Source organism: Pseudophryne corroboree, chromosome 4, assembly GCF_028390025.1.
Source record: "Pseudophryne corroboree isolate aPseCor3 chromosome 4, aPseCor3.hap2, whole genome shotgun sequence".
In the NCBI taxonomy this organism is placed as follows: Eukaryota; Metazoa; Chordata; class Amphibia; order Anura; family Myobatrachidae; genus Pseudophryne; species Pseudophryne corroboree.
In genome coordinates this window covers 938,032,026-938,050,158 of record NC_086447.1, presented here as the reverse complement: position 1 = coordinate 938,050,158, position 18,133 = coordinate 938,032,026, and the positions used below count along the sequence as shown (strand labels likewise).

Sequence of the window (18,133 nt, the reverse complement as noted above, 5' to 3'; positions counted from 1 at the left end):
AGAGGCAGATGAGGGAACACATACACTGACTGGTACACCCACGGTGTTACCAGAGCGTCTACAGCTATTGCCTGCGGGTCCCTTGACCTGGCGCAATACCTGTCGAGTTTTTCCCAATGGTTTATAATCATGTGGAAGACTTCTGGGTGAAGTCCCCACTCTCCCGGGTGGAGGTCGTGTCTGCTGAGGAAGTCTGCTTCCCAGTTGTCCACTCCCGGAATTGCTGACAGTGCTATCACATGATTTTCCGCCCAGCGAAGAATCCTTGCAGCTTCTGCCATTGCCCTCCTGCTTCTTGTGCCACCCTGTCTGTTTACGTGGGTGACTGCCGTGATGTTGTCCGGCTGGATCAACACCGGCTGACCTTGAAGCAGAGGTCTTGCTAAGCTTAGAGCATTGTAAATGGCCCTTAGCTTCAGGATATTTATGTGAAGTGATGTCTCCAGGCTTGACCATAAGCCCTGGAAATTCCTTCCCTGTGTGACTGCTCCCCAGCCTCGCAGGCTGGCATCCGTGGTCACCAGGACCCAGTCCTGAATGCCGAATCTGCGGCCCTCTAGAAGATGAGCACTCTGCAACCAACACAAGAGGGACACCCTTGTTCTTGGTGACAGGGTTATCCGCTGATGCATCTGAAGATGCGACCCGGACCATTTGTCCAGCAGGTCCCACTGGAAAGTTCTTGCGTGGAATCTGCCGAATGGGATTGCTTCGTAGGAAGCCACCATTTTACCCAGAACCCTTGTGCATTAATGCACTGAGACTTGGCTCGGTTTTAGGAGGTTCCTGACTAGCTCGGATAACTCCCTGGCTTTCTCCTCCGGGAGAAACACCTTTTTCTGGACTGTGTCCAGGATCATCCCTAGGAACAGAAGACGAGTCGTCGGAACCAGCTGCGATTTTGGAATATTGAGAATCCAATCGTGCTGCCGCAACACTACCTGAGATAGTGCTACACCGACCTCCAACTGTTCCCTGGATCTTACCCTTATCAGGGAATCGTCCAAGTAAGGGATAACTAAAATTCCCTTCCTTCGAAGGAATATCATCATTTCGGCCATTACCTTGGTAAAGACCCGGGGTGCCGTGGACCATCCATACGGCAGCGTCTGAACTGATAGTGACAGTTCTGTACCATAAACCTGAGGTACCCTTGGTGAGAAGGGTAAATTTGGACATGAAGGTAAGCATCCTTGATGTCCCGAGACATCATGTAGTCCCCTTCTTCCAGGTTCGCAATCACTGCTCTGAGTGACTCAATCTTGAATTTGAACCTCTGTATGTAAGTGTTCAAAGATTTTAGATTTAGAATCGGTCTCACCGAGCCGTCCGGCTTCGGTACCACAACAGTGTGGAATAATACCCCGTTCCCTGTTGCAGGAGGGGTACCTTGATTATCAGCTGCTGGGAATACAGCTTGTGAATGGCTTCCAAAACTGTCTCCCTGTCAGAAGGAGACATCGGTAAAGCCGACTTTAGGAAACGGCGAGGGGGAGACGTCTCGAATTCCAATTTGTACCCCTGAGATATCACCTGAAGGATCCAGGGGTCTACTTGCGAGTGAGCCCACTGCGCGCTGAAATTCATTGAGACGGGCCCCCCACCGTGCCTGATTCTGCTTGTAAAGCCCCAGCGTCATACTGAGGGCTTGGCAGAGGCGGGAGAGGGTTTCTGTTCCTGGGAACTGGCTGATTTCTGCAGCCTTTTTCCTCTTCCTCTGTCACGGGGCAGAAATGAGGAACCTTTTGCCCGCTTGTCCACGAAAAGACTGCGCCTGATAATACGGCGTCTTCTCATGTTGAGAGGCGACCTGGGGTACAAACGTGGATTTCCCAGCTGTTGCCGTGGCCACCAGGTCTGAAAGACCGACCCCAAATAACTCCTCCCCTTAATAAGGCAATACTTCCAAATGCGTCCCCCCCCCCAGCGCCCTGTACCCTCAGTGACCGGAGTGTGAAGTGTGCTGAGAGCAATGGCGCACAGCTGCAGTGCTGTGCGCTACCTTGTTGAAGACAGGACGTCTTCTGCCGCCGATTTTCCGGACCTCTTCTGTCTTCTGGCTCTGTAAGGGGGCCGGCGGCGCGGCTCTGGGACCCATCCATGGCTGGGCCTGTGATCGTCCCTCTGGAGCTAATTTCCAGTAGTCTAAGAAGCCCAATCCACTCTGCACGCAGGTGAGTTCGCTTCTTCTCCCCTTAGTCCCTCGATGCAGTGAGCCTGTTGCCAGCAGGTCTCACTGAAAATAAAAAACCTAAAACTAAACTTTTCACTAAGCAGCTCAGGAGAGCCACCTAGTGTGCACCCTTCTCGTTCGGGCACAAAAATCTAACTGAGGCTTGGAGGAGGGTCATGGGGGGAGGAGCCAGTGCACACCAGGTAGTTCTAAAGCTTTACTTTTGTGCCCAGTCTCCTGCGGAGCCGCTGTTCCCCATGGTCCTTACGGAGTCCCCAGCATCCACTTAGGACGTTAGAGAAAAACATACCGAGCTAACAACTCGGAATGACCCCCATACTGCGGGTAAAAGAGAGGGAACATTAGTCATTGTGTGTCCTATAGATTGTAAGCTTGCGAGCAGGGCCTTCCTACCTCTATGACTGTTATCACCCAGTTTGTTATTGTTATTTCAACTTGTAAAGCGCAACGGAATTTGCTGCGATATATAGGAAACTGTTAATAAATAAATAAATAAATTGTGCACACTTAGGACATAGGGGGTCATTCAGACCTGATCGCACGCTAGGAGATTGACAGGAAGAGGGCGTTTGTGGGTGTCAACTGACCGTTTTCATGGAGCATTATGGGGTTGCTCCAAGGTAGGTAGCTCTTAGCTTAGACATATTTTAGTAAGGAGCCATTATCATGTGGCTCCTTGCTGGTTAATATTAGACCCAGATTGGGGTAATGGAGGTGTGAGGTGTGGTGCCTCTGGACTGGCTGAGCTGGATGGCTTTAGTGTGGCATACCTTTACATTCTATTAACACTTTTCACTTATTAATTTCTAACACTATTTCTCCATTTTAATTACATTTCATGTTTGTATCACCCTCTCTATAGCTTCGGCTTCCTAAATACTAATTTATTAACACTATAGTTTTTTTCACCGGTATGCTACGCTGGGCTTTCTGGCTCATTCTGGTGTTTTGGGGTGCCACACCCTGCACCTAGATATAGCGCTAGGGACCCCAAATATACAGAGAGGCCTTGATGCGGCTTTGGGGCTTAACCACAATTTGCGCAAATATGTGTAACGAAGATCTCTGAATTCTATTATCATGTGGGATTTATATCTGGTTACTGTTATCATTCAGGGTGCTGGGGAAACCAATTGCTTTTTTTTCTTGCTCAGAAATACCCCTTCCTTTCGAGCACCTGAATGATATCACTAAGCTAATTGAGCATTTACCAATCTATATGAGTGTCTGGAAATACACAGGTGTGTCCAAGCGTTTGCAGGGCGGGTATCTGACGCCAATTCCGGACACAAACAGGCTGAAGTGATCGCAGCGGCTGAGTAAGTTCTGGGCAACTCAGAAACTGCACAAAACATTTTTGTACCGCTCGGCTGCACATGCGATCGCACACTTGCAAAGCGAAAATACACTCCCCTATAAGCGGCGACTATCTGATTGCAGCGCTGCAAAAAATAGCTAGCGAGCGATCAGGTCTGAATGACCCCCATACTGCGGGTACAAGAGAGGGAACATTACTTATTGTGCAAACTTAGGACATCCCTGCCACCGTTATAAGGGCCTGCACGCTCCAATCCCTGCTATTGCTATAAGAGGCTGCACACTCCAATCCCTGCCACCGTTATAAGGGCCTGCATGCTCCAATCCCTGCCACCGTTATGAGGGCCTGCGCGCGCCAATCCCTGCTATTGCTATAAGAGCCTGCACACTCCAATCCCTGCCACCGTTATAAGGGCCTGCGCGATCCAATCCCTGCCACCGTTATAAGGGCCTGCGCGCTCCCATCCCTGCCACCGTTATAAGGGCCTGCGCGATCCAATCCCTGCCACCGTTATAAGGGCCTGTGTGATCCAATCCCTGCTATCGCTATAAGGGCCTGCGCGCTCCAATCCTTGCTATTGCTATAAGAGCCTGCACACTCCAATCCCTGCCACCGTTATAAGGGCCTGCGAGCTCCCATCCCTGCCACCGTTATAAGGGCCTGCGTGATCCAATCCCTGCTATCGCTATGGGCCTGCGCGATCCAATCCCTGCTATCGCTATAAGGGCCTGCGCGCTCCAATCCTTGCTATTGCTATAAGAGGCTGCACACTCCAATCCCTGCCACCGTTATAAGGGCCTGCATGCTCCAATCCCTGCCACCGTTATGAGGGCCTGCGCGCGCCAATCCCTGCTATTGCTATAAGAGCCTGCACACTCCAATCCCTGCCACCGTTATAAGGGCCTGCGCGATCCAATCCCTGCCACCGTTATAAGGGCCTGCGCGCTCCCATCCCTGCCACCGTTATAAGGGCCTGCGCGATCCAATCCCTGCCACCGTTATAAGGGCCTGTGTGATCCAATCCCTGCTATCGCTATAAGGGCCTGCGCGCTCCAATCCTTGCTATTGCTATAAGAGCCTGCACACTCCAATCCCTGCCACCGTTATAAGGGCCTGCGAGCTCCCATCCCTGCCACCGTTATAAGGGCCTGCGTGATCCAATCCCTGCTATCGCTATGGGCCTGCGCGATCCAATCCCTGCTATCGCTATAAGGGCCTGCGCGCTCCAATCCTTGCTATTGCTATAAGAGCCTGCACACTCCAATCCCTGCCACCGTTATAAGGGCCTGCGAGCTCCCATCCCTGCCACCGTTATAAGGGCCTGCGTGATCCAATCCCTGCTATCGCTATAAGGGCCTGCGCGCTCCAATCCCTGCTATTGCTATAAGAGCCTGCACACTCCAATCCCTGCCACCGTTATAAGGGCCTGCGCGATCCAATCCCTGCCACCGTTATAAGGGCCTGCGCGATCCAATCCCTGCTATCGCTATAAGGGCCTGCGCGCTCCTATCCCTGCTACTGCTATAAGAGCCTGCACGCTCCAATCCCTGCCACCGTTATAAGGGCCTGCACGCTCCAATCCCTGCTACTGCTATAAGAGCCTGCACGCTCCAATCCCTGCTACTGCTATAAGAGCCTGCACGCTCCAATCCCTGCTACCGCTATAAGAGCCTGCACGCTCCAATCCCTGCTACCTCTATAACGGCCTGCACGCTCCTATCCCTGCTACCTCTATAAGGACCTGCACACTCCTATTCCTGCTACCTCTATAACGGCCTGCACGCTCCAATCCCTGCTACCACTATAAGGGCCTGCACACACGAATACCTGCTACCACTGTAAGGGCCTGCACGCTCCAATCTCTGCTACTGCTATAAGGGCCTGTTTGCTCCTATCCCTGCTACCGCTATAAGGGCCTGCACACTCCTATTCCTGCTACCTCTATAAGGGCCTGCACACTCCTATTCCTGCTACCTCTATAAGGGCCTGCACACTCCTATTCCTGCTACCTCTATAACGGCCTGCACGCTCCTATTCCTGCTACCTCTATAAGGACCTGCACGCTCCTATCCCTGCTACCTCTATAAGGACCTGCACGCTCCTATTCCTGCTACCTCTACAAGGGCCTGCACGCTCCTATCCCTGCTACCTCTATAAGGGCCTGCACGCTCCAATCCCTGCTACCTCTATAAGGACCTGCACGCTCCTATTCCTGCTACCTCTATAAGGGCCTGCACGCTCTAATCCCTGCTACCTCTATAAGGACCTGCACGCTCCTATCCCTGCTACCTCTATAAGGGCCTGCACGCTCCTATCCCTGCTACCGCTATAAGGGCTGCACGCTCTAATCCCTGCTACCTCTATAAGGACCTGCACGCTCCTATCCCTGCTACCTCTATAAGGACCTGCACGCTCCTATTCCTGCTACCTCTATAAGGTCTTTGCATGCCCATATCCCTGCTACCACTGTAAGAATTATTGAGCACGGTATGTGTTTGTCTACATATTAAATGCTTACCTGTGGTTTCTTTTTGCCTATCGGTGGAAGGGGTTGGGTGGCTGGGAATGAAAATGGACGTCTACAGTCTGTCCAATCATGAAAGCCAAGAAGGTCATTATTTTTCTTGGGTAGCTCTTTAGGGCTGAGTGGCCTGGCCCTCTGTAGCAGGAACTCCATCTCCTCCGGATACTGTCTGTACGCTGAGTTGAATACACCTGCAACCTTAAACAGAAAACAGAAAATAAATCAGATATGATTGAAGATATGAGAATGTGATATAAAGGCAGAAAGTAAAAGGCAGGCTGTATTCTCTGCCCAGTATATAGTCGTATACAGGGGCCGGATTTCTGAGCTCTTTTTCCCAGACTAGGATGAAATATGGTATTAATGTTCGGTCGCTGAGACACTACTGACTACAATTAAAACTCAGAAAATCAACTAACATTAAAAATGAAACACAAAATAGAAAAATAGAAAAAAATACTTTTCTTAAATTCTTCCCATATAATTTTCACGTTCCCTGATCAATCGCAGAGCATCACCCTGAGTTGTATTGGTCTAATTCTCCGGAGGATAGAGTACCAAACACAACAATTCAATGGGGGTCTTAGGTATTGCACAAAGATCACATCTGAGTGCTACGCATTCCGATCATTGTTGTGTCTCCCAATGCTGGACTCTCAGCTGTCAATATCTGCAGGAAGGGGGGCGGGGGGTGGTCCTGCATATTGGCCCTCATTCCGAGTTGTTCGCTCGGTAATTTTCTTCGCATCGCAGCAATTTTCTGCTAATTGCGCATGCGCAATGTCCGCAGTGCGACTGCGCCAAGTAAATTTGCTATGCAGTTAGGTTTTTTACTCACGGCATTACGAGGTTTTTTCTTCGTTCTGGTGATCGTAATGTGATTGACAGGAAGTGGGTGTTTCTGGGCGGAAACTGGCCGTTTTATGGGTGTGTGTGAAAAAACGCTACCGTTTCTGGGAAAAACGCGGGAGTGGCTGGAGAAACGGAGGAGTGTCTGGGCGAACGCTGGGTGTGTTTGTGACGTCAAACTAGGAACGAAACTGACTGAACTGATCGCAGTGTAGGAGTAAGTCTGGAGCTACTCAGAAACTGCTAAGAAGTGTCTATTCGCAATTCTGCTAATCTTTCGTTCGCAATTTTGATAAGCTAAGATTCACTCCCAGTAGGCGGCGGCTCAGCGTGTGCAAAGCTGCTAAAAGCAGCTAGCGAGCGAACAACTCGGAATGAGGGCCATTGTACAGAGGGGTCAAGTCTGTAGCTGTATCGGACTACTCTCCCGGGATGTCCCAAATACTCCGTAATTATTGGGACGACCTGGGGAGCAGTGAGTGTTGGCATTTATCATAATGAAGCAAAGTGCGTCAACTACAGTACACCCCACCCACTGCAGTGACCACTGATGATTGAGTAGGGGGGCTATAATGCATGTTACAACATTATATACCTTACTCCGTCCCATTGGTGGTGCAAATTGTGTTATGAGGCCCCACCCACGTCTTTCATACCTTCTGCAGGAAAAACATTATAAGAAGTATCTATTGGCCGGGAAATAATCTTTATAGTCAGTGAGTTGGTTGCCATGGTTTCATGGATTGTGCCTAAAGTTTAGCTGTTATGTTGTTATTGTTACTACTGCAAACGCATAAAAAAACGTTGACGCTGTGGTACTCATGTAAAGTCACATGGATGCAGAACGCATTGGCAAAAGCAGGGGGGAGTTCCAGTTGCCTGGAAACTCCCCTCCTCTTGGCAAGTGGCTCAACTTTTGACAACAATAGTGATGATCTGTAATACGATTACAAGAACTGCCGCCACATCATGCAGTGTAAGGGACACAGCGGAGCTGCTGCACATGCCCAGTGGTAGTGTGTGTGGATCTGAGTCCTCAGTCAGTGCACTGGACCAGAGAGCAGCTGCCAGGAAGAAGAGCCAGGAGCCTTACTATGAGGTGGGAGAATGTGTGCTTAGAAAGTGCAGTACTGGTTCTGTTATGTTTGTGCATCAATTTATTTATTTATTATGGTCTCTATCACCCTTTTCCTGTCCAGTTATCTTTATATACATTAAATATGTTTGATACAGCCTATTCTATACTATAGACAATCTATAGCGTTAAATAGTAATACTGTATTCTATACAGAGGGGCAATTACATGACCAGCGTTTATGTCTGGCTCTGAGTCAGGCCCATGGTATCCACCAACCAGCACAGACTGAATACAGCGCTGCTGAACTGGCAATGTCTGAAGGAAATCTGAGTTTATAAACTGCTATATGATGCACCACACCCCTGCCCAGGATCTGGCGGCTTCTCCTTCATGTCAGGGGCCCATGTGGCCGGGGCGTCGGCAACCCTAGATGTCGGACATTATTCCCGCTAGCCAGTGGCACCTTTGGCAACTCTCTAGGTTCCCCTATTGCTTGCGTTGGCCGTTGCAAATTTGCTTCCGCCATGTATGATCTCTAGACGCGTGTTGTCATGACTTTTGTAGCCGGTACTGTGGCGCCCCCCAGGCGCGGCCTGGTCAGTACAGTTACTGTGGGATCCTCTATCTGGGCCCTCTACACAAAACGTTATTAACCAACTGGTTTATAGTGCAGCTGATTGTACAGATCCAGTCTGCAACATATAACATATCATGAAGAACGGACTTGTGGCCCCTGTGTACAATAACCCGGGGACCGGCTCATTCCTGTAATGTGTTATCTAGGGTGGTCATTCCAAGTTGTTCGCTAGCTGCATTCGTTCGCTGTGCAGCGATGAGGCTAAAAAACGTCACTTCTGCGCATGCGGCGCATTGCGCACGCGCGACATACTATTGCAACGAACGATGTAGTTTCACACAGGGTCTAGCGAAGCTTTTCAGTCGCACTGCTGGCCGCAGAGTGACTGACATGAACAGGGCGTTTCTGGGTGTCAACTGACCGTTTTCAGGGAGTGTTTGAAAAAACGCAGGCGTGCCAGGAAAAAACTTTGTAGCTGCTCTGCGATCCTTTCATTCGCACTTCTGCTAAGCTAAAATACACTCCCAGTGGGCGGCGGCTTAGCGTTTGCACGGCTGCTAAAAACTGCTAGCGAGCGATCAACTCGAAATGACCACCAACGTTAGCTGGAGAGTTATAGGGGCATTTATCAAAGGATGGAGAGAGATAAAGTGGAAATAACGAAATTACTTTACCAATCAGCTCCTAGCTGTCATTTTTAAAACCAAGCCTGTAACACGGCAGTCAGGAGCTGATTGGCTGGTGCTTTTCATCGCTCTCCATGTTTTGATAAATGCCCCCCATAGAGATTGCTAGGAACACACATTGATATTATTAGGGTATATTAGTTTATTGCGTTATATTCTTTTATCAGAAAGCGCCCCCTGTACGCGCTCCCTGCGATGACGGTAATTCTGAGGGAGTGCGGCACAGTTCTTGGACCCCACACATTTCTGTTTTTCTCTCTGAAACAACGTATGAGGCAGCGGCGTAGCTGGGCTGCCTGGGACCTCATTTTCTCCGGCAATTTTCTGAAGTGACAAACACTATGGGGAAATCTTGGCTAACTGTTAAACCTACAGCCCAGCTATTCGCAGTACTGTCATGCTAACCTCAAGCTCAATAAGTAGCAGCAAATCTCGGGAGGGAACCCTGCTAATAGCTTCTCGCTGACCTTCCTGCGTGGAGGCTGCGGGTGGCTGCCGGCCCGCTGGTGACTATGGTAAATGGGCTGTGAAAGTGCCGCTGTGACTCTCACATGTCAGACAATGAGCTGCACGTTACATATATATATATATATTTTTTGTTTTGTTCCAGAATCCCTTTTTCTCCAGAAACGTGCACACGCTTTCCATCCTGGAAAGTCATGCGTGGCCTGTGATATTAATTGCGCCGGGTCGAGCGTACCGGTAAACCAATCATTTGTTATCCAGTCGTCCTTAGCTCTACATTAATAGTTTCAATCACTCTGCATATCTGGCCATCTATCTTCTGGCGTTCCTTCCATCACTTTATTCATAATTACGCAGATGAATGAAGGTATTGCTGCAGCCACGAAGCAGAATCCCCTCAGACATCGCCGGAAACATGGAGGAAAGGAACCCGCAGCTCCTTCTCGTCTTTCTTCTTTGTGGCGGTATTTTTTGGGGTTTTTTTATGGAGTGTTTTAGGGTTTTTATGCTTGTTTTATTCCTGTATTTATTTTCCTGACATTTTCTGTGTAAATCTAAACATGAGCAATGTGTACGCCCCGCGCATTTCTGAGTTCTGCTACTGAATGAGCCCCGACAAAACTGCGGCAAGGCTATAACCCATCTATGCAAAAAGTGATCTTCTGTTACTCTTCGTCCAGGTTCAGCGTGTTCTAGAGATCTTCTTCATATGTAGAGATACTGCCTCCCGGTTAGTACCACGGATATACTGGAAAGTTTCTCCCACGTCACCCAGGTGCATTCCCTCCTCTCTGCGAGCAGTCTCTCCTTGTATTACCCATAATAATCCCAAATTAACCACCCAGGGCTGCAGGGTACAGACATCAGCACTGGCCCCAGACTATGGCGGGGGTACGCCATACTGTACCAGTAAAGCTGAGAGCAAGTTAGTGGATATATGGGGGAACAACAAGCTCTTGGGTCCCCCGATTTTTCCAGCAACTGCCTAGTCTTACTGGTCCAGCGGCGGCCAGCAATGTGTGTCGGGTCCCCAGGCCCTCCCCATTTTTAGCTAGCATAATATGGGGCCTGCATCCTAGGGACGTACGGAGCACTTCTCAATCGCGGTGGAATCTTGGATTAGGAAACTCCGGCGATTGTCGCAAGTTTCTGTTTAGAAGATTACAACGATCTTTAGTAATTACTGTGGTTTTTACAGCGGTTATTGGGGTTAATCCACGTCAGGTCCCATCAGTTTCTAAGACACTTCAAACCCGCCGCTTAGTAAATGTCACTATTTAGTCATCTTTATATCAGATTTTCTTTATTCATTTGTCAATTGGCTTTAAGACTTGTCTGGCAGCTGGATGGCAGTCATTAGGTCGACATACATTAGGTCGACCACGTTTGGGCAACGTGCATTAGGTCGACATGTACTAGGTCAATGTGAAAAAAGGTTGACATGAGTTTTTCACAATTTATTTTTTTACCTTTTTCATACTTAATGATCCACGTGGGCTACAATTGGGAACGGTAACCTGCCCGAACTTCGCTCGCCATGTGCGGAGACACGGTGAACTAATTGGGGTTCCCGGTCACTTTACGAAGTAAACGACACCAAACAAAGTAAAAAAAACTGATGTCAACCTTTTTCCACGTCGACCTTATAACCACGCCCCTGGCGGTTGCCAGGGTGGTTTATATGTAACAGATAAAAATACATTTTAAAATAATTCAAATAACAATCCATTTATTCAGATAGCAGAGTAACAAAAACTTATAGCGCGGACTCCAGACCCAGCCGATCACCCGGGACTGTCTGCGCGCTGCTCAGCGAGGCTGTCTTATTCCTGTTCCTGTAGCATGCCGTAGCAGGGGTCTATGGGTGGTAACGCGGCATCGGTGGCCGAGCCTGGCGTAACCTATCCTGGTGCCAGGCCATATATTACGTACACAGTAACCGTGCAGTGCCGGAGTCTTATCTAAGACGCAGGTTGCTCACTACACACTGTACACAGGGCACTGTAACACTGCCCTCACGCTGGCAGCCTGGCAGATAATAAGAATTTACTTACCGATAATTCTATTTCTCGGAGTCCGTAGTGGATGCTGGGGTTCCTGAAAGGACCATGGGGAATAGCGGCTCCGCAGGAGACAGGGCACAAAAGTAAAGCTTTCCGATCAGGTGGTGTGCACTGGCTCCTCCCCCTATGACCCTCCTCCAAGCCAGTTAGGTACTGTGCCCGGACGAGCGTACACAATAAGGGAGGAATTTTGAATCCCGGGTAAGACTCATACCAGCCACACCAATCACACCGTACAACTTGTGATCAAACCCAGTTAACAGTATGATAACAGAGGAGCCTCCGAAAGATGGCTTCCTTCAACAATAACCCGAATTAGTTAACAATAACTATGTACAATTATTGCAGATAATCCGCACTTGGGATGGGCGCCCAGCATCCACTACGGACTCCGAGAAATAGAATTATCGGTAAGTAAATTCTTATTTTCTCTATCGTCCTAGTGGATGCTGGGGTTCCTGAAAGGACCATGGGGATTATACCAAAGCTCCCAAACGGGCGGGAGAGTGCGGATGACTCTGCAGCACCGAATGAGAGAACTCCAGGTCCTCCTCAGCCAGAGTATCAAATTTGTAAAATTTTACAAACGTGTTCTCCCCTGACCACGTAGCTGCTCGGCAAAGTTGTAATGCCGAGACCCCTCGGGCAGCCGCCCAAGATGAGCCCACCTTCCTTGTGGAGTGGGCCTTTACAGATTTAGGCTGTGGCAGGCCTGCCACAGAATGTGCAAGTTGGATTGTGCTACAGATCCAACGAGCAATCGTCTGCTTAGACGCAGGAGCACCCATCTTGTTGGGTGCATACAATATAAACAACGAGTCAGATTTTCTGACTCCAGCTGTCCTTGCAATATATATTTTTAATGCTCTGACAACGTCCAGTAACTTGGAGTCCTCCAAGTCACTTGTAGCCGCAGGCACTACAATAGGCTGGTTCAGATGAAATGCTGACACCACCTTAGGGAGAAAATGCGGACGAGTCCGCAGTTCTGCCCTGTCCGAATGGAAAATCAGATATGGGCTTTTGTAAGATAAAGCTGCCAGTTCTGACACTCTCCTGGCCGAAGCCAGGGCTAGTAACATGGTCACTTTCCATGTGAGATATTTTAAATCCACCTTATTTAGTGGTTCAAACCAATGAGATTTTAGAAATTCCAAAACCACATTGAGATCCCACGGTGCCACTGGAGGCACCACAGGAGGCTGTATATGCAGCACTCCCTTAACAAAAGTCTGGACTTCAGGAACTGAAGCCAATTCTTTTTGAAAGAAAATTGACAGGGCCGAAATTTGAACCTTAATAGATCCCAATTTGAGACCCATAGACAATCCTGATTGCAGGAAATGTAGGAATCGACCCAGTTGAAATTCCTCCGTCGGAGCACTCCGATCCTCGCACCACGCAACATATCTTCGCCAAATGCGGTGATAGTGTTGCACGGTTACTTCCTTCCTTGCTTTAATCAAAGTATGAATGACTTCTTCCGGCATGCCTTTTTCCTTTAGGATCCGGCGTTCAACCGCCATGCCGTCAAACGCAGCCGCGGTAAGTCTTGAAACAGACAGGGACCCTGCTGAAGCAAGTCCCTCCTTAGAGGTAGAGGCCACGGATCTTCCGTGATCATCTCTTGAAGTTCCGGGTACCAAGTCCTTCTTGGCCAATCCGGAACCACTAGTATCGTTCTTACGCCTCTTTGCCGTATAATTCTCAATACTTTTGGTATGAGAGGCAGAGGAGGAAACACATACACCGACTGGTACACCCAAGGCGTTACCAGCGCGTCCACAGCTATCGCCTGCGGATCTCTTGACCTGGCGCAATACCTGTCCAGTTTTTTGTTGAGGCGAGACGCCATCATGTCCACCATTGGTCTTTCCCAATGGGTTACCAGCATGTGGAAGACTTCCGGATGAAGTCCCCACTCTCCCGGGTGAAGGTCGTGTCTGCTGAGGAAGTCTGCTTCCCAGTTGTCCACTCCCGGGATGAACACTGCTGACAGTGCTATCACATGATTCTCTGCCCAGCGAAGAATCCTTGCAGCTTCTGCCATTGCACTCCTGCTTCTTGTGCCGCCCTGTCTGTTTACATGGGCGACTGCCGTGATGTTGTCCGACTGGATCAACACCGATTTTCCTTGAAGCAGAGGTTCTGCCTGGCTTAGAGCATTGTAGATTGCTCTTAGTTCCAGAATGTTTATGTGAAGAGACGTTTCCAGGCTCGTCCACACTCCCTGGAAGTTTCTTCCTTGTGTGACTGCTCCCCAGCCTCTCAGGCTGGCGTCCGTGGTCACCAGGATCCAATCCTGTATGCCGAATCTGCGGCCCTCCAATAGATGAGCACTCTGCAACCACCACAGAAGAGATACCCTTGTCCTTGGAGACAGGGTTATCCGCTGGTGCATCTGAAGATGCGACCCTGACCATTTGTCCAACAGATCCCTCTGGAAAATTCGTGCATGGAATCTGCCGAATGGAATTGCTTCGTAAGAAGCCACCATTTTTCCCAGGACTCTTGTGCATTGATGTACAGACACCTTTCCTGGTTTTAGGAGGTTCCTGACAAGCTCGGATAACTCCTTGGCTTTTTCCTCCGGGAGAAAAACCTTTTTCTGAACCGTGTCCAGAATCATCCCCAGGAACAGCAGACGAGTTGTCGGCATTAACTGGGATTTTGGAATATTCAGAATCCAGCCGAGCTGTTTTAGCACTTCTTGAGACAGTGCTAATCCCCTCTCTAGCTGTTCTCTGGACCTTGCCCTTATTAGGAGATCGTCCAAGTATGGGATAATTAATACGCCTTTTCTTCGAAGAAGAATCATCATCTCGGCCATTACCTTTGTAAAGACTCGAGGTGCCGTGGACAATCCGAACGGCAGCGTCTGAAACTGATAGTGACAGTTTTGTACAACGAACCTGAGGTACCCCTGGTGTGAGGGGTAAATTGGAACGTGGAGGTACGCATCTTTGATGTCCAAGGACACCATAAAGTCCCCTTCTTCCAGATTCGCTATCACTGCTCTGAGTGACTCCATTTTGAACTTGAACTTCTTTATGTATAGGTTCAAGGACTTCAGATTTAGAATAGGTCTTACCGAGCCGTCCGGCTTCGGTACCACAAATAGAGTGGAATAATACCCCTTTCCCTGTTGTAGAAGAGGTACCTTGACTATCACCTGCTGAGAGTACAGCTTGTGAATGGCTTCCAAAACCGTCTCCCTTTCGGAGGGGGACGTTGGTAAAGCAGACTTCAGGAAACGGCGAGGCGGATCTGTCTCTAGTTCTAACCTGTACCCCTGAGATATTATCTGCAGGATCCAGGGATCTACCTGCGAGTGAGCCCACTGCGCGCTGAAATTCTTGAGACGACCGCCCACCGCCCCCGAGTCCGCTTGAGAAGCCCCAGCGTCATGCTGAGGCTTTTGTAGAAGCGGGGGAGGGCTTCTGTTCCTGGGAAGGAGCTGCCTGTTGGTGTCTCTTCCCCTTTCCTCTGCCTCGTGGCAGATATGAATATCCCTTTGCTCTCTTGTTTTTAAAGGAACGAAAGGGCTGCGGTTGAAAAGTCGGTGTCTTTTTCTGTTGGGGAGTAGCTTGAGGTAAAAAAGTGGATTTCCCGGCTGTAGCCGTGGCCACCAAATCTGATAGACCGACTCCAAATAACTCCTCCCCTTTATACGGCAAAACTTCCATATGCCGTTTTGAGTCCGCATCGCCTGACCACTGTCGCGTCCATAAACTTCTTCTGGCTGAAATGGACATAGCACTTACCCGTGATGCCAGTGTGCAGATATCCCTCTGTGCATCACGCATATAAAGAAATGCATCCTTTATTTGCTCTAAAGACAGTAAAACATTGTCCCTATCCAGGGTATCAATATTTTCAATCAGGGACTCTGACCAAGCTACTCCAGCACTGCACATCCAGGCTGTCGCTATAGCTGGTCGTAGTATAACACCTGTATGTGTGTATATACTTTTTTGGATATTTTCCATCCTCCTATCTGCTGGATCTTTAAGTGCGGCCGTCTCAGGAGAGGGTAACGCCACTTGTTTAGATAAGCGTGTGAGCGCCTTGTCCACCCTAGGAGGTGTTTCCCAGCGCGCCCTAACCTCTGACGGGAAAGGGTATAAAGCTAATAACTTCTTTGAAATTAGCATCTTTTTATCGGGGGCAACCCACGCTTCATCACATACATCATTTAGTTCTTCTGATTCGGGAAAAACTATAGGTAGTTTTTTCACACCCCACATAATACCCTGTTTAGTGGTACCTGTAGTATCAGCTAAATGTAACGCCTCCTTCATTGCCAAAATCATATAACGTGTGGCCCTACTGGAAAATACGGTTGATTCGTCACCGTCGCCACTGGAATCAGTGCCTGTGTCTGGGTCTGTGTCGACCGACTGAGGCAAAGGGCGTTTTACCGCCCCTGACGGTGTTTGAGGCGCCTGGACAGGCACTAACTGATTGTCCGGCCGTCTCATGTCGTCAAACGACTGTTTTAGCGTGTTGACACTATCCCGTAATTCCATAAATAAAGGCATCCATTCTGGTGTCGACCCCCTAGGAGGTGACATCCCCATATTTGGCAATTGCTCCGCCTCCACACCAATATCGTCTTCATACATGTCGACACACACGTACCGACACACAGCAGACACACAGGGAATGCTCTTAACGAAGACAGGACCCCACTAGCCCTTTGGGGAGACAGAGGGAGAGTTTGCCAGCACACACCAAAAGCGCTATATATGACAGGGATAGCCTTATAATAAGTGCTCCCTGTATAGCTGCTTTTATAATATAATTCTTGCCACTATTTTGCCCCCCCTCTCTTGTTTTACCCTGTTTCTGTAGTGCAGTGCAGGGGAGAGACCTGGGAGCCGTCCTGACCAGCGGAGCTGTGTAAGGAAAATGGCGCTGTGTGCTGAGGAGATAGGCCCCGCCCTTTTTCCGGCGGGCTCGTCTCCCGCTCTTTAGTGTATTCTGGCAGGGGTTAAATATCTCCATATAGCCCCCGGAGGCTATATGTGAGGTATTTTTTAGCCAAATAGGTTTTCATTTGCCTCCCAGGGCGCTCCCCTCCCAGCGCCCTGCACCCTCAGTGACTGCCGTGTGAAGTGTGCTGAGAGGAAAATGGCGCACAGCTGCAGTGCTGTGCGCTACCTTTAGAAGACTGAGGAGTCTTCTGCCGCCGATTCTGGACCTCTTCATGTTTCAGCATCTGCAAGGGGGCCGGCGGCGAGGCTCCGGTGACCATCCAGGCTGTACCTGTGATCGTCCCTCTGGAGCTGATGTCCAGTAGCCAAGAAGCCAATCCATCCTGCACGCAGGTGAGTTCACTTCTTCTCCCCTAAGTCCCTCGTTGCAGTGATCCTGTTGCCAGCAGGACTCACTGTAAAATAAAAAACCTAAGCTAAACTTTCTCTAAGCAGCTCTTTAGGAGAGCCACCTAGATTGCACCCTGCTCGGACGGGCACAAAAATCTAACTGAGGCTTGGAGGAGGGTCATAGGGGGAGGAGCCAGTGCACACCACCTGATCCTAAAGCTTTACTTTTGTGCCCTGTCTCCTGCGGAGCCGCTATTCCCCATGGTCCTTTCAGGAACCCCAGCATCCACTAGGACGATAGAGAAATATAAGAGTCTCCTGTCCTTATACGGGAGTGCTAAGTGGAAGCAGAGTGACCGCCATACAGAAACTGCCCTCACCACGCAGGTTACTCACTACACAGGGCACTGTAACACTGCCCTCACGCTGGCAGCCTGGCAGATATATAAGAGTCTCCTGTCCTTATACAGGAGTGCTAAGTGGAAGCAGAGTGAGCGCCATGAAAGTGCAGCTATGAAGGAGAGACGTGAATTAAATATTTCTTAGATCAGCGACTGACCATTGCTCTTCATCATAATTATCAGGGCACACGACTGCCAAGGGATTTATAAAAACCCCACTCAGCAAATAATTGCCCTGTGGCTGGAGATAGTCAGAGTGTTAACACGGTGTCAGAGTCCAGCGTTTAGTGCCGCGTTCAGTATTCAATTACTCTTGCTGAGAAGTATAGGGAAACAAGATCATTTCTCAGCTCCTGCGCGTAAAATTGTGCAGGAACGCTGGTAACGGGAAGATAAAGTGCCGGGACGTTGTCTGTTGGCAGAAAATGAGCATTTCCAGCGCCATCCAGATCCGCGAGAAAGATTTAGCTCATGTCTTGGCACATCTACCCCTCACAGAAATGGTGGTTCCATGTACATACAAAGTGTCAACGTGAACGCAGCATTAACGTGACGTGTATGTGACGCCGCTGCATTCGTCACAGTGAGTCTAAGCTGACAATCACTCAGTGACGCACATTGCTAATGAGATACTCAAATCCGGTGACCAGG

At 49.3% G+C, this 18,133-nt stretch overlaps 1 protein-coding gene across 2 annotated transcripts in view; it reads right to left on the bottom strand.

The window, feature by feature from the left end:
- SPATA17 (spermatogenesis associated 17) overlaps positions 1 to 18,133 on the bottom strand; it is a 394,114-nt gene that overhangs the window by 16,304 nt on the left and 359,677 nt on the right. For both annotated transcript variants that reach the window (XM_063919118.1, XM_063919117.1), the window contains one exon: positions 6,031 to 6,234. In XM_063919118.1, the coding sequence (XP_063775188.1) occupies positions 6,031 to 6,234 (204 nt within the window). The remainder of the gene's footprint in view (positions 1 to 6,030; positions 6,235 to 18,133) is intronic.